The sequence below is a fragment of the Linepithema humile genome, chromosome 3 (genome assembly GCF_040581485.1).
Source record: "Linepithema humile isolate Giens D197 chromosome 3, Lhum_UNIL_v1.0, whole genome shotgun sequence".
NCBI classification, from domain to species: Eukaryota; Metazoa; Arthropoda; class Insecta; order Hymenoptera; family Formicidae; genus Linepithema; species Linepithema humile.
Genome location: NC_090130.1, coordinates 4,157,134 through 4,172,091, shown reverse-complemented (window position 1 = coordinate 4,172,091; position 14,958 = coordinate 4,157,134). Strand labels below are relative to the sequence as shown.

The following is a 14,958-nucleotide window of genomic DNA, read 5'->3' as shown; positions in this document are numbered from 1 at the left end:
CGTACCTAATTCCTTTTATCTTTTATTGTTGTGTCTCTTACGAAAATAATTATTATCGAATTATAAAATATATAGTCTTTGCGTTTATTTCATCAATCAATCGTATAAGAAGTTCACAAGAACTCTACTTATAGGAACAGACTAATTTACTCATATTAAAAGATTTTAATTATAGAACAACAAATAGGACACAGTTTTCGTTTAAATTAAATTAAATCTAAATCTGATTAAATAAATTTAGTTCAAGAACTACTTACAATTAGATTATGCTTTTAAAGATTCAGTGCGGAGAAACTCAAAATATTCGGTGGAATGCAAGTCCAAATATTCCATCAAGTCTATGATAATCTTTTAATCTTATCGACTTTATTTTTGGACACAAAATATAAGCCAGCAGAAAGCAAAGGCTCTCTCGATTATAGCGCGTGTGAAAAGCGGTATACGTGAGTAGGCCAGGTAAGCCCATTACAAAGGGTTGCGATCGATTTTGTCGTTCGACATAGTCAATGGTGAATGCGCACGATAACCAACGCAGAGGAAAATAGACTGTATTTTCAATGCTCGCCCATGTCGAACGGCATTTCTCGGAAAATTTGCAGCTTTCAACTACACAAGAGGAATTAGGACATAGACAGCGACGTCAATATGTCAAACTTTAACGTGTTCCTTCAACCAGCTGAATGCAGATAATCAAATAAATTTCAAAAATATCGCGAATACAAAATTATTGAATTTAGGGAAAAAATCTCCATTTTTACTTTCCTAAATTCTTCAAACTCTTTTTTATCACATGGAATATTTTAAAATTATTATATTTTGGTTAAAAGAAATACGTTTTACACTAATAAAATTGGCAAAACATTTCTATATAATGATCCTCATGGATTATTCGCTAAAAAATCTAAAGATCCTCCATTTTTCTCAGAGTCTTAATGTTTAAAGAACATACATCTGGGAATAAAAATAAATCATACCTCATAATAAATCAACCTTCATCGCTTCACACTGATGCCAGATTTCATAAAATTTATTATCCAATTCGCGGATAATGTACCGCAGCCTTCAAGCGAAAGCCGAAGGAAGGCTTTAGAGAGATGAAACTAGAGCAACGTAGGTTTCAGCTAAGCGGGCCATGTATCGAGCTTGATGTTCAGGCACGTATTACCTGATATTCTAGCACGTATTATTGGCTCAAGCTCGAGAGGCTCCGCGAAATCTATAGAACCGGTCACGTATCGGCTCTTTCATTATAAAGCAACAGCTTCCATACCCTTTGGCTAACAAGAATAAGTACACGGACGTGTTGAGCTTCGTTCGGCTTTCTCCTCGATCTAGGATAAATTCCGCACATTTACATCCAGCTTATAGCTGCACGCGGGCGAAATGAAAACTTTTATGCAATTTCAAATTTCGGCTCGTTACGCGGCGATCTTACCGTTTCTCTCGTTCGATCTAAGCGCATATACGACGTCAAGTGGACTGTAGAATATGTAAAACGATAATAATTGGCTATATCGAATAATGTCTCTAAGCGGAAGGGAGGGCTCCCTTGACCTTACACGTGTTCTCCGTTCCGTGCAAAGACAAATTATACACTTGCAACGGAGGCGCCACGAAATTTATCGCGGCTGATAAAGATGGCAAACAAGTGAGCATAAATAAATCATATTGTTGACGAAATGAGGCGGCGCCGCTGTGCTTACATATGAGCGCGATAAAAGATCATATTGATGCCGAACATAACGTGGCGCTATGTAACAAATAAACCATTCTGAACAATGGTCGCCAATTCACAAACTAAAAATATATCACGCCACTCGCAATGTCATCGCAATTTTTCCATTAGACGCGGTGCATGTTTTCGTTGTAAAATCAATATGACGAAATGACAGCCTCTGCTCATATCGAATATGTACGATATTTATTTACACACATCTTTACTCCTTGATTTCAATTTGCTGAATACCCTTTCACGAGATTTATTGGCAATTATAAAACAACTGTATTTCTGTTTAAATGCAGAATTATTAAATTATCGTATAAAATTCCGAATTTAATATGTTTCTCCATCGTTTGTATCCAACAATCGTCCGACGTCAAAGTAACAATGAATAATTAATCGTCTGTAACGGAAATAACACTTAAGCGGCGAATGGATCGAGCGAAACGTTCGTTCGTTAAATGAGAGGTCGAGCGCGTTTTATGCTTCTTCGAATTATCTCCTTCAATGGATATCATGCCCCGAATGCGCGCCGATTGGCCGCAATCTGGGAGAACAGAGGCAGATTAACCAGAAGGATTTATGTTACCAGTCGCGAAAGTGTACAAAGTAGGACAGTGTCATCCGTAAATCATACTTAGCATTTGAAAAATCGAGACTAAATAAATGTCAAGTACTATTTTTGTCATTACACCCTTAAAAGTCACAGTGATTTTCGTGAACAGCGGAGGAGGAATCGACGATACGTCGTCGTAAATAATACAGCGCGAAACTACGCACAATGCAACAGCGGCGCAATGGCAATTTCCAGAGAGAACGTCAAATCAATCAGCGAGGAAAATCTGGTACGTGATCCCAGGAGAAAACGAAGGATCGATGTGAAAAATTCACGTGAGCGTTCCATATCGCAATTACGTAATTGCACGCGAATAATAAAGTAGAAAATAGAGGAATATAAATAGGAGCGTTCTCGAATTCTTTTCCTACAAATGTGACCTAATTCTAAGCTGTATTTATCTGTCATAAAGAATACTTTCAATTTACTACAAGCGGAAAATATATACACGATCGCATTACAGTGTTAAATCTGAGATGTGAATAGGAGCCTAAGTATACATGTAGACTCAGATCATCTCTATGTATAGTGATCAAACACATGGAATGTGTTTGCAATCCTCGTTTACATTATTTCAACATCTGAATACAGCTATCAGGTTGATCGTTTGCTCTTGTAAAACACGATATCAGAATGAAATTTAGTTCAAGTACACGCAAACTTGAAGTTTAATCTAATTTGAAAACATGGGAAATTAACAGTGTCTCAGTTTCTAATCCGTAAAATTTCTATATACCTATAAAAAAATTTGTCAATTTTGCTAATTCCATTTTTCGTATATTATATAGTATTGAATTAATCGGAAAATTATCAAATTTGAATCTAAATTTATGACAAATTTATGACAAATTATAGACAAATGTTTATATTTATGTCATTGTGCCTCAAAATGTCAAACATGTATTTTTTTCCAGTTGAGATGCGGCACAACAAGCGCAGAAGGTACGTTCCGCTTAATACTTCGCCATGACACAGATGAGAAAATTAGCCTCTTAATTAATGGCTGCAATTTATCTCGTGGGTAATTCGCGCAGGAAAAATGCTCGTGTAAGCATGATAAATACCTTAACAATCACTAATTCAGAAATTTCCAAACCAACGTCTAAATAGAATACAGAAAATTGAGTAAAAATATCACAAAAATTTAAGAATATCATATATCTATAAATTATTGAATTAATTTTTTTTATTGCCAACAATATAATGTTAAAAAATATAAAATTACCTTGATACCAAAAATACGATAAAGTACGATGTGCAAAAAATAAAATTTGCCATATTAAATAAAATTGATTTCAAGAATTCAAAAAATACATGTAGAAGTTGTTAAGGCATTTATGATGTTTGGTGTACCTTGAGAGGCGTCGCGACGCGCGATTTCTTGGCGACAGACGAAAAAACTTCCTTGTCGTCGGCCCCCCCCTTGGTTGCCTCTTGTCGCAATCGACGTGTTTGCTCATGATCTCTCAAGATCGAGAGAAATCTGACCGATATTCATTGTTCTGAGAGGAGCAATGAGAACGCTTCCATTACTGATTAGAGTGGTAGATCGAGCGGCAGCGAACATTAACGTGATCGGTGAAATTCCCTCGAAATTTCGCGGCGCCACGGGAGCAGAATTTCAACGGACAGCAAGTAACGTGCTTTAGAGACTCGTATCTATCGCCTAAGGTCGACCTATGTTGTCTGTTAATGACGTAATCGAAACGATCTTGCGAGATTAAACGCGCGTGGAGATCCAGTCGATTGCATTTGGACGGACATGAGTCAGTAAAACGGATTTCTGGGGCAACAACAAAAGGTCATATCGTATTTCATAATATTTATACACTTTCCTACTTTCTTCTCTTGCCTCAATTGACACGCACCGACCATTGGGACATCTCGCCAAAATTGGATAAGAAGAAAAGTTGGCTATATCATACAAATATATGTAGGTATAAAAAGAAATAATTTTCCAATTTTCACATTTACGCGCGTAATCATAATTCATGCTAGAATTCATACATACAAATGAATAAAAATACATATTCAAAATCCGTATTCATTATTCGTTGAATACATTTTGTCCAAAATTGCGAATGTTACTATGTGAAATAAAAATAATTTTTCATGTACGTACGCGCGCACTGATCACGACACACTGATTGACTACAACTGACACTTTGTGACGTAATATCTCGCCGTAATCGATTCTTACCAATTGTCACTTTATTTCGTCAATTCAACAACACACATAGAGAGAAGATTCGGAGATACCGGCGAATTGTACACTAAACTTGTTTATTATCATCCACACGACGGATTGCGATAGAGTGTCAGCGCACTGGCAACGTATCTGTTCTTTTCGCGCGATTTGTTTCACAGCACGTGACATAACGTTGATATCAGAGAATAAATACATTACATCGTGTGTAAATCTTTGAATTCTTTACATGTAGCAAGAAAACATATTTACTACGCTAGCGCACGTATATTGCAAGGAAGAGCGTGTCGCATTACGCGTTCGTTTATCGCCGCGCGTAGCTCGCGGCCACGTGCGCGTTCAATTAATTATCGAATCAGCAGTTGGCGCGAGTACAGTGAAAAGTTCGACTGATCGGATCGCTAATTCGACTACCGATGCATTCGTTCTCGCGGTGCTCTTTCTGTGTTCTTTTTACTTTCTTCGATGAAAGCTATTGATCGGATGTTGTGGTAAGTAAACGAACAAAGATTATTAAATCGGTGTGAGACAATGCCTAACAATTGTGTGTTTCTATACTTAAAAAATATCGATATAAGTTTACATACGATATCGAGATATATAGAAAAACTCGCACAACATTTCACTTTTTCGTTAAATATCTTTTTCACAATTTAACAATTTTATATTTTATAAGATTTAATTACTTTGATTAGCTATTTTTTTAATAATAAAATATATTCTTCGTCATTTTCAGAGTTTTTTAAATATTATATGAGAGACATATTGAAATATTGAAATAAATAATTTAAATATTGATATCTTTTGTTTCATAAACAAAATCACCATCTGCTTATCAAATTTCACTTTCAAGATGTATTTATAAAAAATGTTGCGTTTTACAATTTTTAATTTTTAATTATATTAACATTCGATATAATATTTCAATATGTCTCTCATATAATATTTAAAAAAATTCTGAAAATGACGAAGAATATATTTTATTCCACTCTTAAAAAAGGAATGATATTAAAAAAATAGCTAATCAAAATAATTAAATCTTATAAAATATAGAATTGTTAAATTGTAAAAAAGATATTTAATAAAAAAGTCAAATATTGTGCGAGTTTTTCTATATATCTCGATATCGTATGTAAACTTATTTGTATAATTTAATACTATCAAATAATTTCAAAATTTTATTCATATTCCACGGTTCCGACATAATTAACTAATGTACGACATATATAGATAACCTATCACTATTTTCCCATTTCATCATGCACTGTTCGTTTAGCAAAATATCGCCTCCGGTTATTGTACACAGCGTTAATTGACGTTTAGGAGGCGTATCTATTGATATGATATCAATCGTCTCTTTTCGCAATCATCATCTGTTTATTCATTACCCCACAGTTCAATTAGTAACGCCCGACTAAATGTCAATAAGAAAAGTAAGCCATCAGATGACAGAGATGCGTATTATCGTCAGAAAAAATATTGAATTAGGATACCGGCCAATTACAAGTACGGACCAGTTACATCGCAGGCATGCGTTTAGTTATCAGATCTGCGTTTAGTTATCAGATCTACAGTCTGTGAAAGTTCGCTTATCATACTGCAAGTAGACAGAGCAGTGAATAATCGTCGGTTTCCAAGATACTTCAAGAGATATTTTTTACAATGTCAACAGGTGAAATATAATAATTGTAATACCATCGAATAATTGATTGTCAATTGCGATAATGACAACTGACAACTGTTATTATTTAAGATATTGTTAAAAACAAATATAATGTTACGCTCAGTTCTCAGTATACTGCTCTCACAATTCTGTTTAATTGCGTGCAATTTAGAATAAAAAGTACTGATTCTCAAAAGATTATTAACTATTTCATGAGTTTTAAATTAAACTCATTTTGTATGTTTATAATAAATCGCTTTTTTTTAATCACTCTCTAAATAACAAAACTTTCTATTTCAAAAAATTGCAGATTTAGTCAAATAATAAATTTTTGGAAATAGTCGATAATTATTTATTGCCACCATTTCTTTTTTAATATTATAAATAATTGTATATGTGTATATCAACTAATTTTTATCAATCAATATTTATACACTTAAAATTTCTATTTCACAATCCTCTACACGTGTATCTCTTTTTAAATGTACGTTGCAACGTAATTTTTCCCAAAAATAACTGGTTCAAATATTTTTATCGATATAACTTGTCGAGTGCTCGAATCAAACAATCCTGTCATATGATTCAATCGCGTTATCGTTTACTCGATCAATTTCTTCTGGAAACGCCAGCTGCGTGCCATGCGAACCTAATCTCCACACAATACTCGCTTTGGTTTACATCGAACAAACGAAATTTGCTTACGCCAACCTTAACCTGATGGAAAATTTGCAAAGTAGATTGCATTTACCGTTTACTGGAGCTTTTTGCCAATTACATTGCGCGATTAAATTAAACTATTCAAATTCACATCATTAACCACAAGAACTGCGTAATGCACACGTGTATAAATGTAAATAATTGATATTTAATCTGTAACATGACAAATGGATTTTATTTCAATTTTTTTCATATAAGATTTTTCATATAGATTATAATTAATTCTGCTTTTACTCATAACTTTATTAATAGTTTATTTCGTATAAAGTAATTCTTTATTTTATGTAATTAATTTTAAGCTTACTTTGAACAATCCATAATTAACAGTAAAATTAGAAATAGAAATTGATTTATCATTTAATATAATAGAAAACATTCAAATAATCGAAATAAATATAAACTGCAAATATATATTTTATATATGTGTGTATTGTGATTTTTCAAATGTTCCCTACAATACATGCCACATAAAATTACAAATAAAATTTTATCTCCAATTCCGAAATGAATTTCATGAATTATAAATCATTTAAATGGGCTGTAAAATCTGATCAAAATTTCACGTTTAATTTAAATTTAATATCCATTTCGAAATAATCTGCCTTTACACATTTTAATATCAGCATAAAAATTATCCGTTATCCTAAATCATGCGTCTAAAAAATATATTCCAAATTACACTTGTTAAAGACAGCTTTGTTTGACAGCGATAATGATGATAACCTATTTGGTCTATTAATTAGCTCGCATCTGTCGAAGATACATGATAACGCGGACATACGCACGGAGAATGCGATCTCACCCAATTGTTACTCGTTCACAGATTACTTGAGCGACGACATGTCGACAACTGCCCCAGAATTGATGGTCAGACGACCGGTCTACCAGCAGGACGAGCTTAATCACTTGTGCAAATACGTAAAGCCCAAGAGAACCCGTAAGTATCAAGATCCACCCGCGGCAATGTAGACGCAGGTAGACCGATTATTTTCCTTTCACTCCGCGCTTGCCTTTTACTTCGACACGCCGCGTTTCCTTAAAAAATTACTTACACGCAACAATCTATTCAAAACATTAGCAACTACATTTTAAGTTATTAGTAGAATCAGTTGAAGTTAACAAATTCATTAGAGTTAACGTAACAGAATTTCCAGATAAAGATCTTCTCGAAAAACTAAGTGGCATCACATTTTTCAGCAAATCCGTGTAAAAGTTAAATTGCAATATTTTTCAATAAAAAACTCGATATGTTTGGAAAACCTAGCGCAAAATTTCTTTCAAAAAATAAAGTCTATTTTGAAAAAGCAAAATATTCTCATCTGTTTTTGAAGTTTTTGAAAGAGATATACTGCGTGTTAGAAAAATTAATGAAATATACTTATTGTAATTGTTTCCTATTGTTATCTTGTAGTTAGAAATGAAGTGACAAAACGATGCAAGAAGATCAAACCGATTGCACTGTTAAAAAAAACGATACCTCTCACCGACTGGCTCTTTTCTTACGACTGGAAGGATAACATTTTAGGAGATATCGTCGCCGGAATTACCGTGGCGGTAATGCATATTCCTCAAGGTATGTTGTCTTAAATAATAAATTGAATTATCGAGAAATAAGCTGGGTGAATCGAGAAATAAGGAATCCTAAATTAGAACTGAAGACATTCCGCAACAGGATGCTAGAATTTCCGCCTACAGTATTGAATTTTATAGATTGCCTGATATATTCGTAGACTACAAGGTTGAGACACAAGGTTATTATGATAAAGGAAATTGACTTTCTATAGACTTTTTTTATGATTTTCTGACTCGCAAAACAGCAGCCAAAAATATCGATGTTATCTCTATAAAATTTCATCTATTTTATAGTACTATGCATTTATTGAAATACTATTTCTGCTTTCATTATATATTTGTCAAAATGTATGTATTATGATGATTTGCTTTTATCGCATAGAAAAAATAAATTTGTTTTTTCACTGGAAAAAAATATAATGCTTATATTAAATCGACATTATTTTTTTTAGGTATGGCGTATGCGATTTTGGGCAATGTTCCACCGATTGTCGGTATGTACATGGCTTTCTTCCCGGTTTTGGTGTATTTTTTTCTCGGCACATCCAGACACAACTCTATGGGTAGGTGTTATTTCTGCTTATAGATCTTATTTTTAAAAATTGCTAAAAAAAAACAGAAACGTGCTCTGTTCACTGGGATGATTTAATGCGCTAAAAGTCGTCTTGTTTAAATTAATGTGAAACTTTGCGTTCACGTTTATTCAGAAGTTACATTCGACTGCCATTTAATTCAGAGAGCCTCATAATTAAGCAGAATTGCCATTTCTATATTAATTAAGGTACGTTCGCGCTCGTCTGCATGATGACTGGAAAAGTCGTTACCACATACAGTTCCGCTACAGTTTCGATAAATAACACGTCAACCGAGAATGGTACCTTAATTTCCAACGTAAGCCATCAATACTCGCCGGTGGAAGTTGCAACCGCAGTCACATTCACAGTTGCCGTCATACAGGTAAACCGTATCGTATACAGAATCCAATATCGTTTAAATTTTTTACAAAGATGCACTTCTAGATGTGATGTTTTATCGCACTTCTAACCTTTTATTTGCTACATCTGCTTTGTCAGTTCCAAGCCACGTAAAGTTATTTTTTATTCATTGATTTAATTCAATAATATGTAAAGTGCTTGCATACGAAAAATTAATTCTGGATTAAGAGCCGCCTCTCTCGATAATATTGGTACAAAAATATTACGGATGATAAATATTTTCGCACTCGCACCAACGATGTGGCCACCAACTCATATTTGCCTCTTAATCCAGAATTATATTGATTTATTTAATCCGAAAAAAAAACGCACAGAAACCGACAGTTTTTACATCAAATTTGTAAAGCTTATTGATTTTTCTTATTATAGATAAAGTGATTTACTTTCTTTTTAATAAATATTCCCGAAGGATTTATATTTTTTAATCCCATTACAATATTTTCGAATCTTCGAATGTAGAAACGCATGCGTTTATGTTTTTCGTTCACGCTTTTCAAAATTAATTAGTACATTTAAATTCAATGTAAATTTTCAATTCATATTTTAATATTTTTCCTCTATGCATTAGTTTTTTAAAAAGCATTCCATTTAGAAAGCTATATACATTTAATATTCTCTGTCCATTTCAATTTTATCATCCCTTAACGTCTCATAATATTGTTCAAAATCTCTTGTCTAGTTAGGAATGTACGTGCTGCGTTTGGGCGTGATCTCATCTCTCCTCGCGGATAGCCTCGTGAGCGGATTCACTACTGCAGCGGCGATGCACGTGTTTACATCGCAAATAAGGGACCTCTTCGGACTGAGCGACCTGCCGCGACGCAAAGGTGCATTCAAGCTTATTCTCGTGAGTACAGTAACAACTAATTGTAAATTTTGTTTGGCGTTGCAAACATTACTCTTTTTTTAAGGCGCGCGCCGCTTCCGATAGATTTTTTCTTTGTTTGTTTTTCTTTGATCGTCAAACAAAATGTTTATACTAACTAAACAGTTACGTAATCATTGCAAACATTTCCTATATTGATATTTACATGCAATCAAGTTAGAATTTAAACACCGATAATCTGTTGTGTAATGATTATGTGATGTTGTTAAAGATCAGGGTTAGCGCATCGCGCTTCATAGCACTCGCTAAAAACTTTGAATTTTTCACAATTTAAAAACAAATTAACATGGATATAATTCTGCGGAATGAGAAAATAATTGCAAATTACATCATTAAAACAATTTTTAATAGCCGCTAATATTGATAATTGAAAGAGAATATCTCTATTTTATTATAAAAATTGAAATATAAATGAATAACACACATATGTATGTCAATTGTTTGTCGAATGTCATCGTTTTGTCAACTGGATTAATATTTTCAAAAAAAAAATTAAAAAGTCAAACGCGTTTTGATTAAAATATTTCCGTGTTAGAAAATACACGAGATACCTGAACGATTTTTTGTCATCTATTTCTCTACTGCATGCTTCTATATACGTCACGTACTATTGCGGGCTATTAGAAAAAACCTAACCAGTACGTAACAGAATTTCACCTCCGTTTATTCCAAATATGTCTATTGTATCTCTTACTCTATAATGTATGAACTGCCAGCTCATTTTAACTTTCATTCTAATAGTATTCTGATTTCACCGACGTAAATTGTTGTCTCAAAATAAATTTTTGTCTCGTTTAAAAATAATGTTGATTTAATAATGCAGGCATAAATCCAATTTTATTTACTATAATTGTGTTAAGATTTGCGTTAAAACTGCGTTAAAATTTGAATTATTAAAATAAAAACAAAATAATAATAAACTTGCATGAAATAAAACTATCACTTTTATGGAATATCTTTTGTATATCTTTTTCACGTTTTGATTTATGTTAATTATTGTTTCAACAACTTTTTTCAGACTTATGTAGATGTTTTCAACAGTCTAAATAACATCAATACAACCGCTGTAATACTATCTACTATTACTATTTTAGCGCTTATTTTCAATAACGAAGTGCTTAAGGTTGGTAATATAAATTACTTTGCGCATACATGTATCGATTATATTTTATACAAATTTGGGAAAAATAATTGTCTATTTTGAAAAGAAATAATTTGTATTTCAGCCAAAAGTCTCGAAGTTATGTCCCTTTCCAATTCCGATAGAAATGCTTGCGGTGATAATCGGCACTCTGGTGTCGATGCAAATGAACCTAGCGGATACGTACAACGTGATAACGGTGGGCGATATACCAGTGGGGTAAATACGTCTTTTTTAATAATATTCAATCGATTCATTTTTCACAGCTTTTAATAAACAATTTTTTAATGCGAAAATATTATCTTGGAATGACTATATCGAAATTAACTTATTGCGTTTAAATTAAATTCATCGAAAAATCATATATTTCTTACAAAACTACAACAAGCTGTGAAAGTGAAATATTAAAATAAACTTCAAGTTTTCATAATCAAGGTTTTCAGATTGCCAATCCCGTCGGTGCCACCATTATCTCTCGTACCCAGCATTTTAATGGACAGTTTCGTGATTACCATGGTTGCTTATACAATATCGATGTCTATGGCTTTGATTTTCGCGCAAAAGATGGGCTATGAGATCGATTCTAATCAAGAATTAATAGCACAGGTAAATTTAATTGTATCTATATTTGAAATTTTTTTAATATCAAAAAGTCAAACCGTATTAATTTTATGTAATTAGCACTCAACTTTTCTCTTTACGTATGTCAAATGCTTGCGTTTCTGCATATGCTGCCTTTAATGTCAACTTTAATCAATTAACTACTATTATATGTTTATGTAAATACATAAATGTTTGTAATATAACAAAACTGAATGTTTACAGGGACTGGGAAACCTTGTAGGCTCCTTTTTCTCCTGCATGCCAATCACGGCTTCATTATCGAGATCATTGATTCAACAAACCGTAGGTGGACACACGCAACTTACGAGCTTAATATCGTGCGGAATCTTGATCAGCGTATTGCTATGGATCGGTCCATTCTTTCAACCTCTACCACGAGTAATTTTTCTCTTACAAAACTGTTAAACAATTTTTAAAAAATATTTAGAAAATGTAACAACCAAAAATTTCACAGCAACATGACACGGTGATCGATACGCATTTGATTTTTATTGGGTGTGCAGTGTATTCTAGCGAGCATAATTGTGGTGGCATTGAAAGGAATGTTGATGAAGGTGACCGAGTTCATGAAATTCTGGAGGTTGGACAAAACGGACGCTGGCATTTGGGCCGTCACCTTCATTATTGTGATTCTTCTCGACGTCGAGTATGGATTATTAGTTGGCGTGCTTCTCTGCATCGGAAGGTTACTTGTACTCGCGGTGCGCCCGTACACATGCAAACTCGCTCTAGCGCCTGGCACTGAGCTCTATTTAGACGCCAGGAGATACAAAGGAGTATGAAGAGCTCGTAATTTAAACTACTTTCCTGAATAATATATTACATTGGAATTTTTTTCGTATTGTTATGCATGTATCAGAATTTATGTTCATTCTCATGCAAATAATTTTAATTTTCAAAAAATAAATTTCAGCAAAGCTCGAGTTTTTAATCAAGTTTAATGTTCAAAGATTTTCATATAAATTAAAAAATTGTTCAAATAATTTAGCGATGAAAGCAATTTTACGAAATTTTATGATTTATGAAATATCGAAATCAAAATGAAATATTTAATCGAAAAGTAAATATTGAATATAATATTTTCAGACTGTGGAGGTTCCTGGCATTAAAATCTTTCATTATTCAGGCAGCCTAAATTTTGCGTGTAGGCAATATTTTCGTGAGGAAGTGTACAAAGTTGCAGAACTGGTGCCTCAAAAAGAACTGAATAAACGATTGAAGAGCACATGCACCGGCGCCGCGGAAGAAATTAAAAAGGTAAATGTATACACAATTTATATTTATGAAGGATAGAAAAGCAATGATTGGATATTCATTTAAGATATAATTTCTAGATTTGCTTATTACTTTATTTTTAACTTTATTCTCGCGATCTTCTTTGTCTTACAGCTACGTATTCTTATATTGGATTTTACCGCGTTATCGCATGTCGATCTGGCGGGTGCGAATGCAATGCGAAGTATTGTCGACGAATATTGCAGAATAGAAATATCTGTTTACATAGCAGGTTGCTCCGGTAAGAACATTTAAATTAATTTTTCGAATAAACTAATACAATAATTATTACACAAAATTTCAATCAACGTCGAGAAGAATCACAATACGTCATTTTTTCCATCCAATGTCATCCACTACTTTTTTGCTTTTTCATTTTTAATACATCCTGTAGATGTAAAAAAAAGTTTATACCATTTATCACATTCTTATCGTTTTCAATAAATATAGAAATCTGCATGAGAATCTTTGCTAAAAAATACCAGTTTCAAAATTCTCGGTTTATAGATTATTTTATTTTTACTAACTTTATCTCTTATAGGTCCTGTGTACGAAACGATGAGAAAATGCAATCTAGCCGAACAAAATGAGAATCATTTCTTCGCTATGTTTCCTACTGTCGCAGATGCGGTGCATTTCGCGCGTTCTCATAACGAAGTACCGTCGACGCCTGCATGCGCTCGCATCTATGACGAAAACTACATCAGCAGACTTTGAAACCCGTACGAAAACCTGATAGAATAGCATTTGTATGGAACTCCAAGAAGTGTTTTGTAAAATGCGATACAGAACGCGATTTTCATACCTTATCAAGATTATTTATGCGCTTTGCAATGTGGCTTATTTATCTATAAAAAGTAGTAGCATTCAATGCAATAAGTATGTGCAGAGATGATTCGGTTATGCACAGACAGTATTGTCGTATGTTTGATAAAACTTAAGTTTCACGAGATTATCGAGACTCTTGTTCCGCTCAGAAAGGCGAAAATAAATTACTTAAACAATTTCCTAATCATAATTAGAATTATAAAACTTAAATGTGAAAAAGATATAAGAAATTTAAAAATTAGAAATGTTTCTGTATGTGTTAATATTTTTATAAGAAAGATTAATTGTAAATAGCCATGTCATCTTATTCTTAAGAATGAGACTAAATAAAAGGCTAAAATAATGCTAAATTAAATTATATACTAAATTAAATTTTTTAAATTTTAATTATGAAATATACTATTAAATAGGTAAAAATTCATATTTATTGCTTAATTGCCAATTTAGAATAAATTATAGTAAAAATAAAATAGCTTGAATAAATGAGCATGTGTGATGTTATTTCATTTTGTGAGATGTAATATTGATGTATAACATCATACGTATGTATGTCGCAAATTCTTAAAAGTTTAAAAATTAACCATTTTTTTGACAATTTTTCGCAAAAAAAAACATCAAATTAAATAAACTTATTATAAAATTAGATCAAAAATACATTCATGTATATTAAAATATTTTCAATGTTATCAAAATGAGAATTTTAACAATTATATGG

The 14,958-nt window shown here is 32.7% G+C and overlaps 2 protein-coding genes across 7 annotated transcripts in view; one reads left to right on the top strand and one right to left on the bottom strand.

The window, feature by feature from the left end:
- LOC105676374 (uncharacterized) overlaps positions 1–14,958 on the bottom strand; it is an 82,344-nt gene that overhangs the window by 57,787 nt on the left and 9,599 nt on the right. The gene's annotated exons all lie outside the window — the stretch shown is intronic.
- LOC105676372 (prestin-like) lies at positions 2,276–14,871 on the top strand. Of its 4 annotated transcripts, XM_012374188.2 has the most exons (15): positions 2,276–2,565; positions 3,251–3,278; positions 7,746–7,859; positions 8,334–8,495; positions 8,947–9,057; positions 9,276–9,451; positions 10,169–10,336; positions 11,394–11,498; positions 11,602–11,735; positions 11,960–12,122; positions 12,342–12,518; positions 12,644–12,916; positions 13,227–13,397; positions 13,530–13,656; positions 13,957–14,871. In XM_012374188.2, exons 1-15 carry the CDS (start codon positions 2,518–2,520, stop codon positions 14,130–14,132), a joined length of 2,133 nt encoding a protein of 710 aa, XP_012229611.2. In that variant the 5' UTR covers positions 2,276–2,517; the 3' UTR covers positions 14,133–14,871. The 4 variants fall into 4 exon arrangements, with proteins under 4 accessions (XP_012229611.2, XP_012229615.2, XP_012229614.2 ...); XM_012374192.2 differs by lacking the exons at positions 2,276–2,565; positions 3,251–3,278 and adding an exon at positions 3,577–4,269; XM_012374191.2 differs by lacking the exons at positions 2,276–2,565; positions 3,251–3,278 and adding an exon at positions 4,403–5,033.

Excerpts from the sequence above, each read along its gene's own strand:
- LOC105676372 (XM_012374188.2), top strand. The coding sequence starts at position 2,518 with ATGGCAATTTCCAGAGAGAACGTCAAATCAATCAGCGAGGAAAATCTG. Across the intron at positions 11,736-11,959 it reads GTGGGCGATATACCAGTGGG|ATTGCCAATCCCGTCGGTGC; the intron begins GTAAATACGTCT and ends CAAGGTTTTCAG. Across the intron at positions 12,123-12,341 it reads ATCAAGAATTAATAGCACAG|GGACTGGGAAACCTTGTAGG; the intron begins GTAAATTTAATT and ends GAATGTTTACAG.